General features: G+C 40.9%; 1 protein-coding gene and 1 pseudogene across 2 annotated transcripts; one reads left to right on the top strand and one right to left on the bottom strand.

Annotated features, from left to right (window-relative positions):
* The first annotated feature begins 807 nt into the window (after nt 1-807).
* On the top strand, nt 808-4,593 carry LOC117796105 (annotated as a pseudogene).
* A 4,220-nt stretch (nt 4,594-8,813) lies between these two features.
* On the bottom strand, nt 8,814-19,566 carry ZNF24 (zinc finger protein 24). Of its 2 annotated transcripts, none has more exons than XM_002917593.4 (4): nt 19,431-19,566; nt 17,035-17,537; nt 16,631-16,778; nt 8,814-14,321 (listed from the first exon to the last, which is right to left on the bottom strand). In XM_002917593.4, the coding sequence occupies exons 2-4, from the start codon at nt 17,452-17,454 to the stop codon at nt 13,783-13,785; spliced, it is 1,107 nt and encodes a 368-aa protein (XP_002917639.1). In that variant the 5' UTR covers nt 17,455-17,537; nt 19,431-19,566; the 3' UTR covers nt 8,814-13,782. The 2 variants fall into 2 exon arrangements, with proteins under 2 accessions (XP_002917639.1, XP_011221169.1); XM_011222867.3 differs by lacking the exon at nt 19,431-19,566 and adding an exon at nt 18,812-19,394.
* Between the last annotated feature and the right edge of the window lie 6,216 nt (nt 19,567-25,782).

Below are 25,782 nucleotides of genomic sequence, written 5' to 3' on the forward strand. Positions count from 1 at the left end.
CTCAATAGATAGGATTACCAGCAGATTGGATACATTGAAATGGGGTTTGGTGAACTGAAAGATATAAGAAAACACCAAGACTGAAGCATGGAGGGGAAAAAAGCATAGAAAATGCAGAGGAGAGTGTAGCGATCGTATCTAATATTGTAAAAAGTTCTAACATACAAATCATTTGAGTCTGAAAACGAGATAAGAGATGATGAGGAAAGTCTCTTTAAAGAAAGAGTGGTCAAGAATTTTCCAACACTCATGAATTATCAGGTCATAAATTAAAGGAGTACCACAAACACCAAGCAGAATAAATACAAAGAAAAATACACTTGACATTATTGTACCTGACAAAACCAAAGAAAAAGAAAAAAATCTTAAAAATAGAGAAAAACATTATATTCAAATAAGCAACAAATAAGACTGAGGTTTAACTTCTCAACAGAATGTCAGAAGATGATGTAATATCTCAGAAGTATAACTTCCAAAAGGAAGGGCAATATATACGGTGACAGGTGGTGGCTACACTTACGGTGAGCATAGTAGAACATGTAGAGATGTTGAATCACTATGTCGTACATCTAAAATTAACCGAACATTGTGTGTCAGTTATGCTCAAAACGTACAATAATAAAAGTAATAAAAAGTTTAGGGGCACCTGGGTGGCTCAGTTGGTTAAACATCTGACTCTTGATTTTGGCTCAGGTCGTGATCTCAGGGTCTTGGGTTCGAGCCTCATGTCGGGCTCTGTGTTACGTGGGGAGTCTGCTTCAGGATTCTCTCTTGCCCTCTGCCCCTCCTCCCGCCCCTCCCCCCACTTGCTCTCTTTCTCTAAAATAAATAAATAAATCCTTTAAAAATAAATAAAATTAAATAAGTAAAAATAAAAAAATAAAATCAATTTTAAAGGCAATGTAAATACATTTCCAGATAAAAACAAGAGAATTCACTGCCCATTGACTCAAACAAATACTAAAAGGAGTTTTTCAGGCATAAGGGAAATGATTCCAGACCAAAAAACAAGTTTAGGAAGAAATGAAGAACCATGGAAAGTACAAATCTGAAGGCAAATTTAATGAATACTGATTGTAAGAAAAGATAATAATGCCTAAAATCAGGACCCAAGTACATTATCGAGGAAGTGGTAAAAGTACTAATTTATGACGGATTCTAATAAACTAAGGCTGCATGCTGTAATCTCTAGAGTAAAAGAGGAGTACAACTAACAAGTCCACAGAAAGTAAAATAGAGTAATAAAAACTGATTAAAAGAAGGCAAGAGAAAAAGAACATGGAATTGGCAAGATAAATAGATGACAAATGGGAACATGGTAGATCAGTAATTATATTACATTAGTAATTATATGTAAATGAAATATAAGACAAAAATTCTTGCGTTTCTTAAGGTTTATATGGTACTTACTCAAGCAAGACACACTGTAATGGCAAGGATCCAGGGAATTTGAAATTAAAGTATGGAAAAAGATACTCCATTAAAACACTAACCAAAAGAAAGCTGTTAATAGCTGTACCAATATTAAACAAGAAGTAGACTTAAAGCCAAAGGCTTACTAGAGATAAAAGGGGACATTTAATAAAAGAGTCAATTTACCAAGAAAATACAATATTCTGAAGTGTATACATCTAATAATTCTGCCTCAAAGTGTATAAATCTGAAATTGACAAAACTAAAATGAGAAAGATAAATCTACAATCCTAGTGGAAGACTTCCACATGGCTCTCAGTAAATAAGCAGAAAAAATGTTTAAGAATATAGTACATGTGGACATACAGGATATGTTAATAAAATGACCTAATTGACATATAGATAACAGTGCAACCAACACTGGCAGAAAACTCCTTCTGGGTATACAGAGAGCATTTACCAAAGCTGACCGTGTGCTGGTTTGTAAAGCAAGCCTCAACAAATTTCATCAGAATGAAATAATTTAGCATAGTGCTGTCCAACAAAACTTAGTCTGTTCTTGTCGGTATTGTTCAATACAGTAATCATATAGCTAATACAGTGGTCACCAGCCACATGTGGCTGCTGAACCCTTAAAATGTGGCTAATGTGACTGATGAACAACATTTTATTTAATTCTAATTAAAGAGCCACATCTGGTTAGTGGCTACCACACGGGACAGCAAGACTTAGCATATGTTTTCAGACAACAATAAAATTAACTAGAAATCAGAAACACACACACTAAAAAAAAAATATTCCCAAATGTTTAGAAATTAAGACAGCGTAAATCACTTATAGGTAAAAGAAGCAAGCATAGTGGAAATTTGAAAGGTATTTTTGTCTGGGTAACAGTGAAAATCATGGGAAAGAACTAAAGCCCTGATTAAAGAGAAATTTATAGCATTCAGTGCATATATTAGGAAAGAAAGGTCTACAATTCACTGATTTAAATATCCACTGCAAGAAGTTAGAAAAAGAATAGTAAGTAAATCTAAAGAAAGAACGTAGAGAGAGGTTCATCTAGTGCTGTTCCGTGTTCCCGTTGTAGCTTAACAGGAAATTTTCACAATCTCCAGAATATTTGATGTCCTGCAAGAAGGAGGAGGGTGTTCTCAAATTCCTTACAACAGGTACCCACTTAGGTGGTACCAACTTGACTTCTAAATGGAACAGTACACCTACAAAAGGAAAAATGATGGCATCTTTATCATAAATTTGGAGAGAACCTAGGAGAAGCTTCTGTTGGTAGCTCATGCCATTGTTGCCATTGACACCCAGCCGATGTCAGTATCACGACCCTCAGGAATACTGGCCAGCGAGTTGTGTGGAAGTTTGCTGCTGTCACTGGAGCCACCCCTGTTGCTGTCCACTTCTCTCTTGGAGCCCTCACTAACCAGATCCAGGCAGCCTTCCAGGAGCCAAGACTTCTGGTGGTTACTGACCCCAGGGCTGACTACCAGCCTGTCACAGAGGTATGTCATGTTGACCTGCCTACCACAGCAATGGTAGAGCAAGTCATCTGCCGTACGTGGACATTGCCATCCCGTGCAGCAAGGGAGCTCACTTACTGGGTCTGATGTGCTGGATGCTGGCCCAAGGAGGTCTGCCCATGTGTGGCACCATGTCCCATGAACGGCTAGAGGAGGTCATGCCTGATCTCTGCTTCTATAGAGATTCTGAAGAGATTGGAGGGGAAGAGCAGGCCACTGCTGAAATGGCGGTGACAAAGGAGGAATTTCAGGGTGAACGGACTGCTCCCGCTCCTGAATTTACCGCTACTCAACCTGAGGTCCCAGACTGCTCTAAAGGTGTGCAGGTGTGTCCTCTGGACTAGACAGCAGATCCCCCCTGAAGGCTGGTCTGCAGTTCCCACAACTCAGGCCCCTGAATGGACAGGAATGACTACTGAGTGCTTGTGAGCTGTTCTGCCACAGACTCTTAAACAGAAAATGGAAATACGGTCAACAGAAAATAAACGGTTTCTTTACAAAAATGAAAGGAAAAAGAACGAAAGGAAAAAAATTGTAGAGCATGAATTAATGAAACAGGAAACAAACATTTCAGCTCAGCTTTTTGAAAAGAATAAAACTGATAATGCCCCAGCAAAACTAATCAAGAACAAAAAAGGAGAGAAGTACCGTCTGTCAGTGTAAGGAGTGCAAAAGTGGCCATTACTGCAGAGCTACAATCATTACAGATATAATGTAAAGGATACGATCAATAATTTTATCAAACATTTTGAAATTGTATCCCACATTAACACAAGAAGAAATATAAAATCTAAATAATTTTGGGTCTATAAAGTAAGTTATCTGTAGTTTAAAATTTTTCCTATAAGGAATATTCCAGGCCAGATATCACGGTGGGGAATACGTCCAGATGTTAAAGGAAGAAATAAACCAATCTTACACAATCTCTTCAAGGTAATGGGAAAAGATGGTACATTACCCAATTCATTTTATGGAAGCTGTAGAGTATGATCCTTACAGAGGAAGATTTAACTCCTGGAACAAGACCTGGAGGAGCCCAGCTTTCTCCAGGATTTTGGCACACCCGTCTCTCCACATCTCCCTAGGGTACCCTTCAAACCTTTGATCACTCCAGCTGTCAGTGAGCTGCAGCTGAGCCTCCAGGGCATATTAAAAGGAATCTTTTTTCAGACATTTGGGATCCAGTTCTCTGACAGACTAAATCCATCTACAGTATCATACAATGCATATTTACAACACTACACTTCTCTAGACAAAGCGTTTGTCATTTGTTTATAAACATGGTTTGGGTTAGATATTTTCATTGAATTTCATTTAGCCTGCTTAGTCAATGATATAGCTAATTGAACAGAGTCAATGGAATTCTCAGGCCATCAGTTGGTCCAGGGGGCCCATATGAAGTTCTACAGGAAAGGGAACATTTCTTGCCTTAGGGAAGAAAGTACCCATCTAAATTAGGTGTCAGCAAAGTACCACAAGAAGGCCAGCCTGCCACCTGTTTTTGTAAATAACATTGTAATGGAACCCAGCCATCCCTATTTGTTCGTGTGTTATCTATGGCGGCTTTCTGCTACAACGGCAGAGTTGCAACAGAAACCTTAGGCCTGCAAAGCTGAAATATTTATTATCTGGCCCTTTACAGAAAGCATTTGCTGACCCCTGACCTAAATGAGAATTTTCTTTCTTTTTAACATGTATTGATTTTTTTTTTTTCTGATTATAAATGTGCTGCTAGGGGTGTGTGGGTGGCTAGTTGGTTAAGCATCTGCCTTCAGCTCAGGCTGTGACCTCAGGGTCCTGGGGTGGAGCCCCATGTGAGGCTCTCTGCTCAACAGGGAGTCTGCTTCTCCCTCTTACTTTCCCTCTGTGCTCTCCCTCTCTCTCTCTCAAATGAATAACATCTTTAAGAAAAATTGAATGTGCTGCTAGCTTATCGTGAAAAGAAAAAAATGGTAATATGTAAGAGAATAAAGATAAAAGTCACCTTCTCCAGAAGCCTATTTTGTGAACGTAGAATTTTGGTGTGTGCCATTCTACATACATATATATGTACTATTTTTTCAAAGACAATAGTGATAATGGTAAACTAAATTTTCCCCATTGTTACTAACATTTTACATGTCATAAGCACAGCTCTACATCATCACATTAAATTATGGCTATAGTGGATATTTATAATTTATACTTGCTTTTCTCAGCATTCCCCCCACCCCACCCCACCCCCACCCCCAGCTTTCTCAATAGTAGCACCTACCCTGATTTTCCTTTAGTAATTCACCCTAACTAGGCCATTAAGCTTTCTTTAAATTTGACTTTGAAGTAATTTCAAACATATAGAAAATTGTAAAAATAGTACAAACAATTCCCATACACCCTTCACCCAGATTCCCCAAACGTTGGCATTTTATTACAATTTCTTTATGATTCTCTATCTACCTGCTTTGTTTAACCAGATAGATCTGTATCCATCTATCTATTTATCTATCTATCTACCTATATGTAGGGTTTTTTTCTAAAACTCTTTCTAAAAAGAGTAAGTGCAGATGCAGTGCCCCTTTGACATTTAAATGGCGTAAAAAGGAAGAGGATTTTAAGCCAAAGTGCCGTGGTCTGACCTCTGTGGTCTGGCTGTTTCGTCGAGAACTGAGTGAAGTTCGGCAAGCAGGGAAGCAGGGAGGCTATTGGCCTGAGCAGCTAGAAGGACAAAACAGCCGCTTTCTAAGATAAAGGGGACTATAAGAAGAACAGGTGTGGGGAGAAATTAAAGGTTTGACGTTGGGGCACGCTAAGTTTAAGATGCCTAATTAGCCGTCGTTCCAAACCCAGTTTACAGGCCACTTCCTATTTGCAGGGCGGGTGTTCTGCTCGCATATCCATAACCTCCTAGGACGACTGCCTGCATCATCCATCCACCCCTGAGGTCGCAGGCCCGCGAGACCGCGAGTCCAGGGAGCAACGGACTCCCGCTTGACCTCTGGCCGGCCGCTCCACCTGTGTGAGGCTGAATGGTGCCACCTGGAAGTGTGGAGGAATTCCTGCTCCGTGGGAGAAACGGACCGGAGGGAGGGAGAGTCTGCAGAAACGTCTCTCCCTCTGCCGCAGCCAGGGTGAGCTGTGCTGAAGTAGTCCCGCAGCCCCTGTGCTCTGAACACAGTGAGACTGAGCAGACAGCTACTGGGAAGCACTTGGATGCGCTCTCCTTCCTTCTTCACCCCCCATTTACCTTCCTCAACCTTTTCTGGGATTGCATCACCCCAAGAAAGTATTAGCAGTGAGGTTGTTTTTTAATCTTAGGCTCCGTTTCCTTAGGAACTCAGACTAAAGCAAGCATCAGAGCGGCTATGGCTGGTTATATGAGGCTGTGGTTCTGAGAAGAGGTCCAGGCTGAGATACAGATTTTGCGGTCATGATAGTATTTAAGGAGATGAGACCGGATGAGATCACCCAGGAAGAGAATATAGTTAGAAAAGGAAAGAGATTTGAACTCTGAGCCCTCAGGGACCGCAGCATACAGAAGTCCAGAGAGAAGAGATAGCAGCGTCCAGACTGAGGAGAAATGCCCCTTGAGGTAGAGAAAAACCAAGGATGTCGTTCTGAAAGCCAAATGTAAATACGTTGGGCATGTAGAATACTGCTGATGGTTCAAGCAATAGACGTCTAATAAATGAGTGTTTCAATCAGCAATATGGAAGGGAGCAAACTTTACTGCAACTCTTTATATGTGGATAAGAATTTGTATAACATATGGTAATGGCGTTCTCTCTCATTCCTGACATAACAAGCCAGGACCTTTCCTACTGTTCAATCCCAGAGTTTCTCAGCCTCAGCACTGTTGATATCGAGGGCTGGATAATTTGTTATGCACTGGAGGATGTTTAGAAGCTTCTCTGGCTTCTACCCACTAGATGCCAGTAGAACCCATCTTCTCTGGTTTTGATAACCAAAAAAGTCTCCAGATGTTGCCAAATGTCAGTGGGGGGCAGTGGTAGTGGCAGGCAAAATTGCACTTGAGAACCAATGTTCTTGAAGCCCTGTGAATTATGAGGTTTTCTACTCAGGTACCCTTGGTGAGCTCCAGTGATTTTTCTCTCTAATCCTTTTGGATGGTTCTTTCCCCACCTCAGGTAGTTTCCCTATACACATGTGCTCTTCAGTACTCGACTGGAGGGGGGCCCTCTGCAGATCTCCAGTGTTCTCTGTCTAGTTCTCTCGTATCTGGTACATTGTCCTGCAAAAGCTAGCCACTGTGGCTTCCCAGGACCCCCTGCTCCATCTTCTCAACTTAGGGAGCCTGCCAGGCTCTGCTTCCTTTCCTGTGCTGTGGCCTAGAAACTCTCCAGGTAGTAAACTGAGACCACCCAAATTTGCTTCACTTGTTTCCCATCTCTCAGGGATCCCCTTTGTTCAGGCAGGTTAGATCTGGTCATCTTGGCCCAAAGGATTTTGTAGTGTTCATGATTTAAAAACAAAACAAATTTGCATAATAATCAGAAAAATCCAGGAGATGAAAATCGATAATGCAAGCTGGAGAGTGTTGGGAACATGCCTTTGAGTAAGTGGGAGAGGACAGCTTAGAGCCAGTGGAGGATTCAAGCAGAAGCACAGATGATCCAAAGAGGAAAGAAGGCATTAACAAACCAAGATATGGACACTTTCCTCTTGTCTTTTTTTTCCCTGTTGTAAATATCAGTGTAATAGGTATAGATGGGGATACGTATGAGAGAACATTTAACATAGGTGTATAGAGAAAATTAAAATGTTAATGAGATGTTACGAGGATTGTGGACTCATGGGTCACTTTTTGGGTGATTTTTATTTCTAAACTCTATTATTACCTTTGCAAAGAAACATTTTTAAGAATTTACATAGGGAGCTGGACATTTTGTTCTATTCTCAGCACCTAGTCATGTTACTTCTTGGCCCAAAAATGGTCTTCCATCTCATTCAAAGTAAAAGTCCTAGTCCTCCCACCGGCTAACCAGGTCCTCCATGATCTGGCCCCCCCTCCACCCTTACCCCATTTATTCCCTGGCTTCACCCACTACTTTACCTCATGTTTATTCTGCTTCAGTGGCTCTGCCTCCTTGCTGTTTCTTGAACAAATCAGGCATTGCACCCACATCAAGTTCTTTGCACTTGCTGTTCCCGCGCATGGAACGTCTTTCCTCCAGAGTCTCATGGTTTACTTTCTTATACTTAGTCCTAGCTTTCCTCAAATTTCACCTTTTTTTTTCCAATTTATTTTCTCCTTACCACTCATCATAGGACATACAATATGCTTTTCCTTTTCCTACTGCCGTGTAGTTTCCACACACAGAAGGAATAGATGTAAACCCTACCAACAAAGTTTTGGACGTTAGCAACTTCAAATCCACAGGTCTTGTAATAAAATTAGGCCCTCAGAAAACTGGTTTTGAGAAGGGTTAAGATGATGGTCATGGGGAGGGGCTTCAAGGGTCACATACAGGGGGTGCTTGAGGGGAATGCTCCAAGAGCAATGGTTGGATGTGGGTATACCATACACTTGCCAGTTTAAGCCCGTCTTGAATCCCAGGTTAATGAATCTGTATGAAGGATGGAAGAGAAATGCCAAAGACTCAATAGTGTGAAAAGCTTCTTATCCACAGACATTCCCAACACCAATGACAGTTATTGTTTGAATCTAAAATGTTATGTGTGTGGTGCAGATAGAATGGAGTAACACATGGCAGAAGTTGACAGAGGCCACGTCACGGAAGGCCATGCTAATTTTATTAACCTATATAGTGCATAAAGTGTTAATTCTAGAGTTTAGAATTACAAAGCTTTTCTACAAATAAGAAAATACAAAGAAGCTATATTAATCAGGACAGAAACCCAATTCAGTTATTTTAAACAAGAAAGGGACTTTATTGGCTCACAAAACTTTAAAGTTCAGAGGTAGGGCAGGCTTTAGGCACAGCTGGATCTAGGGCCTCCAAAAAATGACATCAGAACTGAGTTCTCATTCCTTTCTGCTAGCCTCTGAGTTTCTCCTCAGACTCTCTCCACATGGTGTAAACTCAGGCTTACACAGTCCTTAGTTCGTGGGATCTCTGTAGAGCCTTCTTTCCAATAGTTGCAGCAGTTCTGTTGAGAGCTCTCTTTAGCCTGGCTTGAGTTACATGCCCATTCTCTAATCACTGTGGCTAAGAAGCTGCAGGACTCAGGAAGGCCAGACCTGGTCATCTACTCATCTAAGCCACAGGGAATGGGTTCCCCACAATAAATAAGGATTCTGTTACCAGAGGATGGGGAAAGAGATGCTGAACAAAAACAAACAAAAAAACCCAACAACATAGATCCACACATAACCCAACAGAAAAGCTATTATAGGTAAAGGACATGAACAAACAATCCATGATAAAAGTGGCCAATGAACATATGAAAATAACCTCAAGGTCGCCATTTATCAGGGAAAATACAAGATGATTTTTTTTTTCTTTTTTGCCCATTAGATAAAAATCATCAAGTGCAGGTAAGGCTATGTGGAGAAATGAGCACTTTCCATACATAGGGTAAAAACAGAAAGTTATGAAGACCTTTGGAAAGGCTAAGATGGGTCGATCGGAAAGCACATCCTTGGACCCAATCGTCCACCTCATACAACTCCATCCTAAAGAAAGTCACACACGTGCACAGAAATATATGAAAACGATGTTTACTTTGGCAGTGTAATAGCAAGAGAAAAAATAAAGGAAGAGTTGAATGGGATTTTCATAGTATTGCATCCTAATCAACCATTAAAGAAACCTAAAGACCTCAGGATTTTTGAGACTAAAGGAAAAAAAAAATAAGCAAGCTGAATAATACATATCTATGATTTTATTTATGTAAAAATAGCATTTATTAAGTGTATGTATATTCATATGGAAATGTATGGAAAGGCAACTAGATGGATGTATGTCAAACTATGGACAGTGGAATGTGACTGGAAGTACTGGAGAAAAGGGTCTCTCTTTGCTCTTATACTTGTGTATTATTTAAGTTTTCTATAATGAGATGGTAGTCATTTATACTTTCACAACTAAAAAAAGAAAAACAGGGAAACAGCTCACAATAGGAAATGCAAATGGCCAATAAACATAAAAAGATGTTCCTCCTTATTAATAAAAAGACATATTTTGCCTACCAGAGTGGTAAAGATATGTCAGGATTCAGGGTTGGTGGGAGTGGAGGCAAACAGGCACTCTACTGATGGAGTTGTAAATTGGTACCATCTTTTTGGTGACAGTTCCCAAAATGTTAAATGTGCACATTCTCTGACCCAATAAATCTATTTCTTGCTATTTATCCTACAAGAAATATCCACACAGGCAGCAAAATAGAGGGGTAAGAATGGTAACTATACCTTTATCTATAATAAAAAAATTGGAAAGAACTTCTTTTCCATCAATAAGGGGTTAAATACAGTATATTCATGCAATGGAGTAGTACGCAGCCATAAAGAACAACGTCGAAATCAAGGGGAGGGGGAGGGGGAGGGGGGCAAGTTTCAGTGTGCTACATGGAAAATGGGGATATGTACCTACCTCATATGGTTGCTGTGAGGATTAAGAGTTAATCCGCGGTAAAGCGCTTCCAACAGTGCCCGTGTGCAGCAACCTGACAGTGTCAACTAGTAACACATTTTGCTTAAATACGTATATGCCTAAGTCTGGAAGAATAGCAAACCAAGTAATTATTACTTCTGAGTAAGAGTGTGAAAAGGAATGTCCTTTTTCCATTTAACATTTCTGTACTGTAGAAAATTCAAATGAATGGGTTTAATAAGCTTTTAAATTGGTTAACCACAAAAAGCATAAAATCTATCAATCAAGGTTTAACAGCCATCACTCACTGCACTCTGAAAAAATAGATATCCCTGTTAAGTTCACATAACTAGATTTGAGTTTTAGCTCTAATTGGCCCCATGCAAGTCACACGATCTCTGAATCTTTCTTTCCTTGTCTACAAATCTAAGTGAGATAGGAACAGTGACTAATCCAATGCCTGGCGTGCAGATAATTTCAATACATACACCCCTCCCTTCAATTTATATAAATGTGATACACATATTGCTAAATTAAATTTTGAGAGTTTAACCTCCAAGAAAACCAGAAAATTTAGCAGTAGTGAGCAAATGCTCAGTAGCTTTTGGGCAGTTATCAGCAGTCTGCATGCCATTAACAATGACTGTCTTTTACTAACCAACAGATGGCACTGCTTGGCAACTGACAGATCACCACTTAATCGGAGGTTGGGCAGCCCCCAGAACTGCCATGATTATCTGTGTGGGTATAAATTGATGTCTGGATAAATAATAACTCACTGAAGAATTATCTTAAATCAACTTGTCTAGTGGGGACTTAGCCTAACCGGAGATGGTCAGTACACAGACTACCATTTCTTTTCCCATATACCCTAATCCAGGCTTTTTGGGTCCAGCCCATTTTCCCCACAGAGCCTTTCCTTAGCCTCAGAATCCTTCCTAAACAACGCACAGGTATCAGAGCTGACAAGACAAATCCGTATTTGCCAAGTCTAACACTTTTTCTATGCTCTGACATTATACCAAACATCTTTGGCATTTATGACAAATATACCACAGGGAAGCTTCTTTGAATACAGGAAAGATGTAAGATCTAAAAAAAGGGTGAAATTCTAGCTACTGAGAGGTTGCTCCCTTCTTACCTACTCTGATACAAGAATTCTGTCATCTCAGCAGAAGTATTAAAAATATGCCACCTCAACACCTACTTGGAAAGAAGCCAGTTATAAATAAATAAATCAACTCAAGATCGTTTTATCTTAGAGCGGAGGAGTTTATAGCTTTATTGGACATTGACTTGTTTCCTCTCAGCCACAAAGAGAAAAAGACCCAAACAAAAGTCCCTACATTTTCTTGTATAACTTAAAATACATTATATCATTACTACATATTTATACTTCAATAAATCTTAATCTATAAAGCACATTTCTTATAATTAATTGTTATCAGAAAATCTATAAACAAGCTCCATTCTGCCTCACTTCTCCACCAGCTGGCCTTGCATTTATTACTATGCTTTTTAACAGGCTCATGCAAATCTCACCTTCCATTTTTAAATTTGATCCAAGCACCAGATGTAACCAAAATCTCTGGAACTATGAAATCTTTTTATTCACATGGGTCATTTTCCACACAATGAATGCCCACTATAAAAAAGCCTTTTCTCGTATTCTCTATTTTAACTTCCAGAGTTTTCCACTAAACAGTAAAGCCACAGTACTTGGGATTCTCAGCCAAGGAGTATATAATCCTACTACTACAATGTATTACTTTTATACATTTTTAAAAATGTGTTAAGACTTAAAATTAAAAAAAAAAGTTCAATCAATTCTGATAGTTAATAAACTAGTTGTTAATAACCTATTGTTTATTTTTAAATAGAACAATCCGTTCAACTTAACATGTAAGTACAACCTCGATGCTACTAGAGATTGATTAGTTTTTTTAAAAGACCCACGAACCTCCAAACTGTGATACGAGTATCTCGGACTCACCTCTGAAGATTGCTGGAGAGCTGGCTAGCTCTTTGAGCTGAGTCATCCTTCCCCCCAAATACAACACCCTGGTAAGAGAACTATGGCTCTGGGAATCTCAGAGGTGACCTCCCCCAGGACTGCTCAGACAGAGGGAAGAAGCTAACTCACATGAAACAGCTTTAGACCAAATCCCCAATGATTTACAGTGGAAGAAATATCTACCTACCTATGGTAGGGTTACAGTACCTAGCACAGTGCCTTGTCGGTAGAAAATGTTTAATAATAAATGCATGGCTGTTTTGTTAGCCTGGTGTGCAACCCTTTTGTACCAAAAGAATAAAAGAGCAAACCTGATACTTGTTGCCCACCTGTCATGGATTTTTATGTCCTTAACAAAAAGAAAGGCAAAATAATAAATTAGATCTTCAAGTCTCTTCTGTTTTCTAAAAGCCAAGACAGACCATTACCCTCATGTTTACATTTGCCCTTCAACACTGCCGTTCACTACAAATTCTTCCTAGTGTTAGAATGTCTACTCTCATAGTTTTACAAATGTTTACTGTTCACACTGTCCACTTTCTATCGTAACACAGAATAACAATATTCTCATTAGTGGGATGCCTTCAAATTAGACAGGATAAGCGGTGTTTGAGTTTCCCTGCAGGCAGATAATTACACTGAGATAAATTCTTGATATACTTCAATTCTTGGATCAAAGTATTTATCTTGCCCAATCTAGGTGTCCCATTCACTTTTTGATGTTTTATCACACATCACTTATCTGAGTTTTAAGGCCCATTTTACTTTGAGGCTTTTGGTCATCCTTTATCTTCTATTTTCTGAAATGCATATTCAAATTAAGTAAAAGGAAACAGAAGGGTGAATTTTTAAAAAATGGTTTCGGTTTCCAGATTTTATAATTCCTATGTTGCCTTTTAATGTAGAAGGGAATGTATCCTTGCAAAGAACATTTTAAGGATCAACACAGAAATAATGTCTGTCTAAAAAGGAAACTTTTAAGGGACAAAGAATCAGGTAGTTCATTATTTGGAAAAAGAGTAAGTATAGAAACATCACATGGAAGATTTAGGCATTAACACCTGAATTAAGTTTAAAATTTCAGTTTCTAGGCAGGTATGACATCATTTCTTTCAAGATAAAATAATGGTGGGTGAAGATTTTCTACATTTCCCAGTGGATTTTCTAACAGTCTATATAGGGAAATAAAACTATTATGTATCATTTCATGTTTTTAATTTTGTCTTCATTTCTGAAGAAAAAGACCTGAGTGCTGATTTTTTTTTGTAATTTCTTAAACTTTCACAACATTCAGAAGTTTTTCTGCATTGTGTCTTCGCTGATGTCTAAAAAGATTTGAGCTTTGACTATAAGATTTCCCACACTGAACGCATTCATAAGGTTTCTCCCCAGTATGGATTCTCTGGTGATTAATAAGCCCAGAATTCTGGCTAAAGGCTTTTCCACATTCAAGACATTTGTAAGGTTTTTCTCCAGTATGGACTCTCTGATGTTGCACAAGGATAGAACTTCTGCTGAATGCTTTCCCACATTCGACACATCCGTAAGGTTTCTCCCCACTGTGGATTCTTTGATGAAGAATGAGGGCTGAGCCCTGACTGAAGTGTTTTCCACATTCATCACATATATGTTGTTTCTTTCGAGAGGGATTTCTCTTTCTTTCAAATCTGCCCCTGGGGAAGCAGGCTTCTCCGTACTTAAAAATCTGAGGCACACCTATACTGAGAGTGCCAGGAACTTCCTGAGATTCTACTGCTGAAGGAATCTCCTGCTTCGGAGCTGCTGCTCCATTTTCAGTCCTACCGTCATCATCTGAAATAAAGAAAAAATGTAAATATCACTCATTTCCTATTCTGGAAGGAAAGAGACCTGAAGAAAAATTTAGTAAAAGTGAACTCAAAGTAAATAGTTTGCATAAACAGCCCCCTGAACACTGGTGTTAAGGTTGCCTACTCCAAAAAAGAAAAAGAAAAATTGAAATGACTGATTATGAGGCGAAGGAAGGTAATGGCATGCTAACATAATGAGGAATTCAAAGGTTATATCTGAATAACAGTGGTAACATAAGCAAGTGGGCTACACAATACTAGTTTGAAAACAAAGGGCAGGATGATGGCAGATTCTAAGACTGTCAGACAAAGATGATACAAGCTAGATCTGGATGAAACTTCAAAAGAAATATAAAATAAAATTGGCCATTAGGAAATCATTGTAATAGGCTTTTGCTCTGAGGAGGGAGAAATTACATCAAAATATAATGGTATAAATAACAAGCAACCTGTCAGAAAAATGACTGTTTCTGAAATGAGCAAGATCAGGCAGATCACGGCCAACACTACACCAAAAGCAGAACCCAGAAGATGCCCTAATAAGAAACTGAAGATAAACTAGCATTCTCTGTTAACATGACACATACGTTCAACAGGCTCTTGGTAAATGAAAGCTTTCCTGTAAATGAAAGTTGCCCTCCTTCATATCTGCCATGGTACTTAGAGGAGTTATTATTTCTAAGCCTCAATTTGAGGAGTCTAGCGAAACAAAAGCCTGAATTAATTACTAACATGCGGTACCATTACCCACCTGCAGCAAGCAGTATGAGCAACTCTCATTTGAGACCTTCCTGAAACTTCGAGCCTTGAAGAGTACAGTTACTACAGAGTGAGCAGCAGCGATCAGAAAAGTGGTAAACAGTGAGCAAGTCTGTAATAAATGGTTACGACAGCGATAAAGTCAGGAGAGAAGACTAAGAACAAGAGGCTGAAGGGTGCAGGGATCAGTGAGGCCTGGAGACACGAACAACAGAGAAGTGTTAAACTTATGTGGGGACAAATGGCACAGAAAGAAAGAAGTTCCCCCGTGTGGTAGAGACCACACCCCTGAAATGAGGCTATTTACAAATAAGGGAAAATTATTCTAAAATTCAGGCAGGAAGAAATTTTCTACCCAAGACAATGTCACCTCCAATGACCAAGGATAGTGGTTCTCGAACTTCATTCCAGAGAAGAATGTCCCATGAAACATGTACAACTACAGGCTCTCAGCAGACCTCAGCCCCACCCCACCACAGTAGTGGTTCCCTAGCACTGTCCCCTCAGGTGGGGAAAGAACCCCATGAGACCCCACCTGTGGCACATACCAGCAACATCTACAACTACCTCAAGGGGAGATTCCCAAAGCAGTCTCAAATATGAACAAGAACCCAGCAGGTTTAGCAATATACTGGACTGTAGCAAAGTATACTAAGTATATGGTGTCAATTGCCAATATGCTGGGAAAGTCTAGTTTAAACGACATTACAATCATGAGCTTTTTATTTTTCTGCATTTAAAACGTATTTTAGCTACAGAGCCTATTTTTGCATAAATACTTGGAAAATGTGAAGAGTTTTACCCAAATATCATTTCCACAAAAGATGATTCTTAGGAAAAAAAAGACTCTAGGTAGGATGTTGAAGAAAAAACAAAAATAACCAAAAATTTAGAAAGACTTCAGTGGTCAGCAACAAAAAGAATGGATTTGAAGAGGCTTCAGGTAAGCTTATTATGCTAAGAGAACTAGGCAGAAGACTGAAAAGATATGAAACAGATGACAGAGAATACTGCAAGCAAAATAAGGGACCTAGGGGCACCTGGGTGGCTCAGCTGGTTAAGTGTCTGCCTTTGGCTCAGGTCATGATCCCAGGGTCCTGGGATCAAGCCCCATGTCTGGCTCCCTACTCAGTGGGTAGCCTGCTTCTCCCTCTCCTCCCTGCTCGTGATCTCTTGTGGCGCTCTCTCGAATAAAATCCATCAATCAATCAATCAATCAATCAATAAAAAGGGACCTAATCTACAAGTGGGTGCTGGCTCAAAGTAAGGCATATGCCAGCAGGAAATGGGTAGGTCTTCAAGTAAAAGGGAAGAAAAGGCTGATGATGTTAATGTCTAAGAATAAAAGACCTGAGATCTGCAAACCAACTGTTGTAAGTAAGAAAAGAATCAAGATCCTACAGTGTGTCTCTGTCTACAAAATCAGGTTAAGGTGATTATTCTCTAAGCCCTAGCAGGAACAAGCAAACGGTTCTGGACGAAACGCCCACATTCTCTTGTGCCTCTAGCCCACTTGGGAGTTTTGGTCCTCACCACAGTGCCTTAGGGAATGGAGCTCCCAGGATGCCCACTTGAGCTGGTTCTCCACAGCATCAAGCTCAGAATTTGGTAATCCCTGAGCTTCTTCTTGAGAAACTATCTCCTCTACCAGAACTTCCCGTTTTCGTCGACGGAGAGAAACCTGAAAAAAATGAAGTTTGGTTCAGGTGAGAAGGAATTTAATAAGATTCAGAACTAAAAACACACAAGAGAAACCATAACAACACGCATACTGCAGGGGCCTATATGACAAAGCACAGCTATAAGGGAACAGTGTGTGTGTTGGGGGGGAGCAGAGTTAAACATAATTCTAATATAGTTGAGCAGAATTGACTCAGCAGCTCTGTCTACTGCTATGCCAGTGCTTCTGACCCAGCAAGGGACCCGAGGAGACTCACCGGCTGTCCAGGGTCGTCGAGCTCACTCTCTAAATCCTCCAGCACTGTCACTGCCTCCTCTCCGTTCTCTGGATGATGCTCTCGAACCCAAGTCTGCAGTTCCTTGGGTAGGATGGCAACAAACTGCTCCAGGACTACCAGCTCCAAAATTTGTTCTTTTGTGTGTGTCTCTGGCCTGAGCCATAGACGGCAAAGTTCTCGAAGCTGGCTCACAGCTTCACGGGGTCCAGGTGAATCCTGGTATCCAAACTGCCTGAATCGCTGTCGGAAAACCTCTGGCTCAGGAAGATGGTTCCAGGGGATGCTTGATCCCTCTTCGCCATCAGGATCCTCCTCCAACTTCACTCTCAGAATTTTTTCCTCTTCATCTGGAGTTGGGATTATAAGTATTGAATCTTCTTCCACGGACTGTGCAGACATCCTGATTTGTAATACTTCAAGAAAAGTCAATCAAGGCAGGATACAGGCCTCAGGGAAATACCTTGTTTTCTTCACAGGCTCTCCTGAGGGACAAGAAATTAAACATAAATAAGCAAATATCCTAAGAATTTGAACATATACTGATAAATGAAGTAAAAGATACTTGTTTTTTACCGGATTAAAAATTCCAATCAATAACCTACAGCAGAAGTTGGCAAACTACAGCTCACAGCCAAATTTGGCTTCCTGCCCACTTTTGTACAATGCTTGTACTAAGAATAGTTTCTATTTTTACATGGTTGCAAAAAAATCAAAAGAATACTTCATGACATGTGAAAATGGTAAGAAATTAAAATGTCTTAGTCCATAAATAATTTTATTTGTTCACAGTTCACGCTACAATGGCAGAATTAAGTCATTTCAATAGACACAATATGGTCTGAAAAACCTAATATTTACTATCTGGCACTTTAGAAAAAAGTTGGCCAACACATGACCTACTAAGTCAACAAACCTTATTTCAATAATCAAAAGAGTCCAGGTAAGAACCTCTCCAACGCAGTGTTTTCTAAATGCATTTGACCCTGGAATACATTATTTACAACTCAGGACTGGTGTTCCCTGACCCAGATAGGTCAACTCAAAACCAGGGACTGCTTTTCTGCTACCCGTTTTAAAATTTTTTAACAATATGCTTTTTAGGAGTTATGTTTTTTAGAAGTTAAGAAAGATCTTTTAAATGTTTAAGAACTCCCTGGACTTAAAATATATGTGAAAAAATATCCACTTGCTCAGTAACAGATTAATACTGAAAAAAACCTAACCACTAGGTACCATGCAATGCAAATACTATCCAGTCACCCACCACGCGGCAACTACGTTTCAATTATAATGACCAGCATTAATCACGGTAAATTCAATGAAGAAAAGGCACTATTATAACACCTTAACTTCTTGCAGCGGCCCAGAACCATCAACTCACACTGGATGACTCAGTTTCCCCAGCTTCTACCTTCAGGGAAACCTTGTGCTATTTCTGATCCTTTCCTTATATTTGCACAGTCATGCCCATGCCATTGTTTACAACACATACTATGAAGGAACCATACAGCTATTCAGTTTATCTACTCAGGGCCCAGAATCTGGATACCAAAGACTTCACAAAACTTCCCGTAACCCTAACAAGACTAGTTATCAGAAGAAACCTATCAGACAAGTAATGCAAACAAGTTTAATTACTCGGGAGTGTGGTGGCCTTTTAAATAGGGTTTAGCCAACAGATTTGCTATTCAAGGACCCTACCATCAAAGGCTCAATCACTCTATAGAAAAGAAATCTTTCTTTAATGTTCTCTTACGGCAGCCTGCTCGTCCGCCGTCAAGAAGGTGCAAGGAGGGCGGGCGGTCGCTACAGTGTTTGGGCGGGGAGCCGCGTCCCAGCTGATCTCGCCTCACTCGCGTGGAGTTCCGCTGCAAACCCTGCCCCCGCCTCGGTATCCTCCAGCTCCTCTTGCCCGCACTGCCGCCGGCGGCTTTCAGACGGCCAAGGCCACATTGCCCCAACAGCGTCGGTGCTACGGCACTTCCGCCCGCGTCCGGCTTAACTACAAGCCCCGGCAGCCCCCGCGCAAGGCCCGCCCTCTCCCACCTCCGCCCAAAACGAGTCCCAGAACCCTCCGCGAGACGCCAGGCCTCGAAATAGAACAAAACCGGCCGATGGGGGAGGGGGAAAGGCGAGGGTCGCGGGGGACACAAGAGATGGAGGACTCTCCGATGGTACTGAAAGCCTGATCTGGCCTTCCTTCTACCCCTATCCGCCCCCCAACTGCTGGACGCGGAGACAGCGGCCTGTCCTCCGCGCCTCCCGGGAAGCCGAGGAAGGTCCCCACCAAGCTTCTTCGCTGACTCCTGCCAAGAGGTCTGCAGCCTCTTAGCCCAGCGTCCCCCTCACGCCCTTCCCCCCATTCTCGCGCAAACCTCCAACTCAGGATCCGCAGCAAGCTTCCCTGTCCACAGCGGACGCAGAAACGCCGCTCACAAGCCGTTTCCCAGAAGCCCCCAGTGCGGACTGCTTCCGGTCTGCGGGTCCCAGGAGGCGGGGAGAGGCGAAGCCCCGCGTTGCTATGGAGATCTGCTCCGGGCGGGGGAGGGGCGGCGCGACGACAATGACCGCTTTGAGGCTGCGCTTGGCCTCCCTCCTCTCGCCTTGGGTAGCCCAGAATTCTGTGTTCCGTTTAAGAGACAGGGAAAGGAAAGAGAATTCGGCCACTAAGATAGTCTTTACGCTTTCACAAGCCATCTCACAGGCATTACTATCTCATACGAAGCCCACAGCAACCCTCTGAAAGAAGTAATAAAAGCGAGTATTTATGAGTGCTTACTACATTGTACCAGCCACCTGTATTGTCATTTTCACAACAGCTCTGTGATGGCAAGAACTTTTATTATCCCCATTTCACAGCTGAGATAGACAACTGAGGCACGGGTAAATAACTTGCCTGGAGCTCATAACTAGTACAGGGGAGACAAGATTTGAAACCAAAGCATGACTCCAACCTCTGACTCCCACACATGTTACACAGCTTTATTTTGACCAAATTATCTTTTAGGGAAGCAAGATGAGATTCTTAAGAGCTTTGGAAGTGATCTCAGTGAATTTGCAGCGTGCATGGTCATCTTTGGACTTCAGGTTTGACATTTTATACCACAAAACAGCTGCTGAAGTTATCATTTGGAAAGGTAAATCGGCCCACTGCATTCCCCTATTTAAAGGCCTTCAAAGGATCCCCACGCCTTAAGTATGATATAAAAACTCCTGTCGTTTGTTGCCTGCCTCCCCCCTCTGACCTCAGCTCTTAGGCTTATTGTGGACCCTGGATTCTTAGCTCCACTGGAAGTCTCTCCACCCTTCATAGCAGAGTAGAGTGATCTCACTTATTCATTTCCCTGTTCTTTGCTTTTTTCTTTTTTTTTTTTTTTTTTTTTTTTTTTTTTTTTTGGTCTGTAAGTCCCATAAGGTCAAGGATCTTGTTTGTCTTGTACACCACGTATCCCCACCTAGTCCTAGGATGCTGACTGCCTGGTACATAGAGAACTCAATAAATATTTGTTAAATAAATGAATGAATGTGAGCTTGTCACACTGCCCCTTTTTGCTAGGTCACATGTCAGGCATCAGAAACCGCACAAAAGAGCCCTGTTGTTTAAGGTCTATGTTAGAAGTGCACGTCCAGCCTTCCAGAAGCATTTCAAGATCCTCAGGCTTCAGCTTTTTGCTTCATTCAGGGCCTCATAAAGTGCCCTCAGCCTCTGCTGGATTCGTGAATGAGAGAGCTAATGAGCGAGCTGCTGATGGTATAGCACTAATTTACCATCTGACCGGAATTTGTCTCCCCAGAACCCTTGCTAACTCTGGTGCCTCTTCTCTCTTTCCTCATTTAGGAGGTTTCAAAATCCAGCCATTTCACTCTCCTACTTGGTTACTGCCGCCAAGCTGCTTGGCTGCTCTTCCCAACTTTTCCCTCTTTTGTGACCCTAAAGGCTAGTTCAAGGCATTTTTGTTTTGCTTTAAGAGTTTTTGCATCTAATTAACAGTAGAAAACAAAAAAGATAAACGATATCAAACAAATACTTGGGGACGTTGAAAGTGTTGCAAAATTTTACAGAACTCTTTGCCTGGGATTCATTTTATTATTCCTAATTCTTTCTAAGAGAGTAAATGGAAACCACAATGAGTTGTCCCTCTCTAATTTATTCTTTTGAGGGCAGGGACCCACAACACCCACTTTGAAACACCATCCTTCTGAGCTCCATTATGTGGGCTGTTTCCTGAATGGTGGCCGCTGTTGCCATCTTAAAGATACAGTTAAGATAGAGCATCATGTCCTCTGAGCAACCTGAGTGTAAGGAATAGCTCCACACCCGGGTTGGACAACCTTGCACATACCTACATAGGTCATGTAGGTGAGGCTTGAACTGCAGCTGATGCGGGTCTTGGCAGAACACCTTGCGATGATCCTCCCAGAATGTGAGAGCATGAGCGGCTTGTGAGGAGCTGCAATAAGGCCTTTTGCCACTCACATCCCTGTCTTCCAAGGAGACTGTCATGAGACAGCTCTTCATTGCTTGCTGGGTTGTGATGAGGGTTTCTGCCTCACCTGCCTGGTATACAGCTGCAGACTATAAAAACACTCAGATACAGCACGGCATTAGTCCCTTAGCAACAAGGCATTCCAGATCTCAGGTTGAAGTCATCTGACTCCTTTTGCTTTGGGGTTATCCTTTTGGTGTGTGACAATAGCTCCTGGGGAGCTGGCACCTTTTGGCCACTCTTGGTTCCACTGTCTATGTAAGTACTGATCTGTCTAAATCTAAAAAAGCTTGTTGTTTCTTTACCAGCTAAATCTTTCGACCTTGCTTTGAAAGCATCTCATTCACTAACTAATGGTAAAAAACAAAAACAAAAACCAGGTAGATACTACCTGGGTTCCAGAGACCTAGACGTGACTACAATGAAGTCATGATTCCTTCTTTTAACATTACTGTCTTGTTTAGATGAACAACAACAACAACAAAAACCCCATGTATTTATAAGGCAGGATAGAAGTACTCCAGGAAAAGAAGAACGGAGGGGGACAGAGACCTACGTGAGGTAGTGTGCTGAAGGGGAAGAGAGGCACCCAAAGATGCAGGAAGCAAAGTAAGAAAATTTTCACATGGGAAGGAAAGCACAGCCCTTCAGACCTGCTTTAAATCAGATTTCATTCAAGAGTAATCATAATCTTTTCTAGGCTTTTCTGTAACAATTATTTTGAAGCTCTCAGTCCTTCCCCTCAGTTCAGAAGTATTTTCTTTGGGCATTTAAACTACACTGGTTAGGGGCGCCTGGGTGGCACAGCGGTTGGGTGTCTGCCTTCGGCTCAGGGCGTGATCCCGGCGTTATGGGATCGGAGCCCCATGTCAGGCTCCTCCGCTATGAGCCTGCTTCTTCCTCTCCCACTCCCCCTGCTTGTGTTCCCTCTCTCGCTGGCTGTCTCTCTCTCTGTTGAATAAAAAATAAAAATATTTAAAAAAAAATAAATAAACTACACTGGTTAAAGTTTCTGTTTTAGCCAGTAAGGGCACTGCACCAGGAGTCTTTTGATTTCAAATAGCTAAAAGCCTGTGGCAGCCATTGTTAACTCCCTACATAAAACACTCTCCAGGCACCTGGGTTGGCTCATCCAGTTGAACAGCGACCCTTGATTTCAGCTCAGGTCATGATCTCGAGTCCTGGGATGGAGCCCTTCTCTGGCTGCCCACTCAGCAGGAAGTCTGCTTATCTCCCTCTCCCTCTACCCCTCCCCCTGCTTGCGGGTCTGCATGTTCATTCGTTCGCTCTCAAATAAGTGAATCTTAAAAAGGAAAGCACTCCCCATTACTTCTAATACATTCCTGATTTTTTTGATTGGAGGGGGGCAACACTGTGCCCAGCCATACAGAGTAAGCTGTGACTGTACTAAGCCCCCCATGACCACTCTGGTTCTCTTTGCCAGAGATTCACTTTGCCTCCCTGGCAGCTAGGAATGGCCATGTGATTCAATTCTGGTCAATGAGATGTAAAAGGAAGTAGTTTGTGTCTCTCAAGAAATTTCTCTAATCCATGTAAGTTGTCAAATTTATTGGCATAAAGTTGTTCATACTACTTCCTTAATATCCTTTTAATGTCTCTTGGATCAGTAGTGATGTCCTCTCTTTCATTCCTAAAATTGGTAATTTTTGGTTTCCTTTTCTTTATCAGTTTGCTTCTAATTCATCAATTTTACTTATTTTTCAAAGAATCAACTTTTGGCTTTGTTTATTTGTTCAATTATTTGTTGTCTATTTCATGGAGTTCTTTTTTAAAACAATATACAGTAAAATTGACTCTTGTTTTGGCATATAGCTTTATGAATTTTAATACGCGTATAGATTTGTGAAACTACCACCAAAATCATAAAGCAGAATAGTTCCATCATTCCATAAAACTTCCTCAGGCTATACTTAAAACTTTTCTACATCCCTAACCCATAGCAACAACTAATTTTTTATCCATCAAAATAGTTTTGACTTTTCCAGAGTGTAATATAAATGGAATCATAAAGTATATAAATTTTACATACCTTTCACTCAGCATAATGCCTTTGAGATTCATCCGTGTTATTGAATGTCTCCATAGTTCATTTCATTTTATTGCTGAGTAGTAGTTTACTGCTGGCATCATAGTTTGTGTATCCATTCAACCATTGAAGGACTTTTGGGTTGTTTCTGGATTTGGGCAGTTATGAATAGAATTACTATAAATACTCATGGACAGGTTTCGTGTGAACATAAGTTTTGATTTCTCTAGAGTAAATATCTGGAAGAGGGATTGCTGAGTCATATAATATTATGGGCTGCATGTTTGTGCCTACCCCCCAAATTCACATGTTGAAGCCCTAATCCCCAGTGTGAAGGTATTTGAAGATGGACCCTTTGGGAAGTAATTAGGTTTAGATGAGGTTATGAGGGTGGGGATTAGTGCATTTATAAGAAGAGATGGAGAGAGCTTGCTTCCTCTCTCCCCACCACATGAGAACACAGTGAGAAGGTGGTCATCTGGAGGCTGGGAAGACAGCCCTCACCAGAGAACCAAATCAGCTGGCATCTTGATCTTGCACTTTCCAACCTCCAGAACTGTAAGAAATAAATTCCTGTTATTTCAGCTACCCAGTCTATGGTATTTTGTTATAGCAGCTGGAGCTGACTGATATATATGACTTTTTTTTTTTTTAGTTTAAATAAATTGAAACATTAAGCCAGAATCAACAATATATGGCACACAAAATATGAATTTGGAAAGTAAGCATTAAAAAATTACATATATAAGAANGGAGCCTGCTTCTCCCTCTCCTTCTACTGCTCCCCTTGCTTGTGCTCTCTCACTCTCTCGCTGCCTCTCTGTCAAATAAATAAATAAAATCTTTTTTATAATCTATTTTATTTATTTATTTGACAGAGAGGCAGCGAGAGAGGGAACGCAAGCAGGGGGAGTGGGAGAGGGAGAAGCAGGCTCCCCGCTGAGCAGGGAGCCTGATGCAGGGCTCGGTCCCAGAATGCTGGGATCATGATGTGAGCAGAAGGCAGACGCCTAATGACTGAGCCACCCAGGTGCCCCAATAAATAAAATCTTTAAAAAAATATATGTAAAATATGCAACTGGAAATATGTTGACAGCTATGTTTAAATATTATAATGAAGTCCACAGTTAAAGGAGATTCTAGTTCTGTTTTTTCTTTCTCACTCATACACACACAGAAAGTATATGTTTGCTTTATAGGAAACCACCAAACTGTTTCCAGAATGGCTGTACCTTTTTGCGTTACCATCAGCAATGTATGAGTGTTGGCGCTCCACAGACTCACCAGCACTTGGTGTTATCTTTTGTCGTTGTTTAGCCATTTTAATGTGCGCATGGTCATATCTGATCATGGTTTTAATTTGCATTTCCCTAAAGATTAATGACGTTGAACAACTTTTCATTTGCTTATTTGCCATCTATAAACACTCTTCTGTGAAGTGTCTGTTCATCTGCCCCCACCCTCCATGCCACCTCATTTAAAAAAATTTTTTTACTGCTTAAGTTTTGAAGTACTATGTATATTCTAAATACAAGTCTTTTATGTTGTCATTTGCAAATACTTCTCCCAGTCTGTGACTTGAATTTTATTCCTAATAGTGTGTTTCACTGAGAAAAATGTCTGATTTTGATGAATTCCAATTCATCCATTTTTTAAATTTTATAAATAGTGCTTTTGGTGTCATAGCTAAGAATACATAACACCATCTATATTTAATATTAGATACATGATTTATTTTGCATTAATTTTTGTATAATGTGTGAATTATAAGTTGAGGGTTTGTGTGAGGGGGAGGATTTGCATATAGAGGTCCAGGTGTCCAATTTTAAGCAGCTTCTTTTGTTTCCATTTGCCTTTTCATCTTTTTTTTAAAAAAGATTTTATTTATTTATTTGAGAGAGAGAGGAACAAGAGAGAGAGAGAAAGAGCATGAGCAGAGGGAGAGGGAGAAGACTCCCCTCCGAGCAGGGAGATAGATGCAGGGCGCTGATCCCAGGACTTGATCCCAGGGCTCCAGGATTATGACCTGAGCCAAAGGCAGATGCATAACTGACTGAGCCACCCAGGCCCTCTGCCTTTTCATCTTTATAAAAAATCAATTGGCCATATTTCTGTGGGTCTATTTCCAAACTCTCTAGCCTATTATTCTGATCTATGTGTCTATCTCTTTGCTAATACCATACCCTTGATTAC

This window comes from Ailuropoda melanoleuca, chromosome 14 (assembly GCF_002007445.2).
Source record: "Ailuropoda melanoleuca isolate Jingjing chromosome 14, ASM200744v2, whole genome shotgun sequence".
In the NCBI taxonomy this organism is placed as follows: Eukaryota; Metazoa; Chordata; class Mammalia; order Carnivora; family Ursidae; genus Ailuropoda; species Ailuropoda melanoleuca.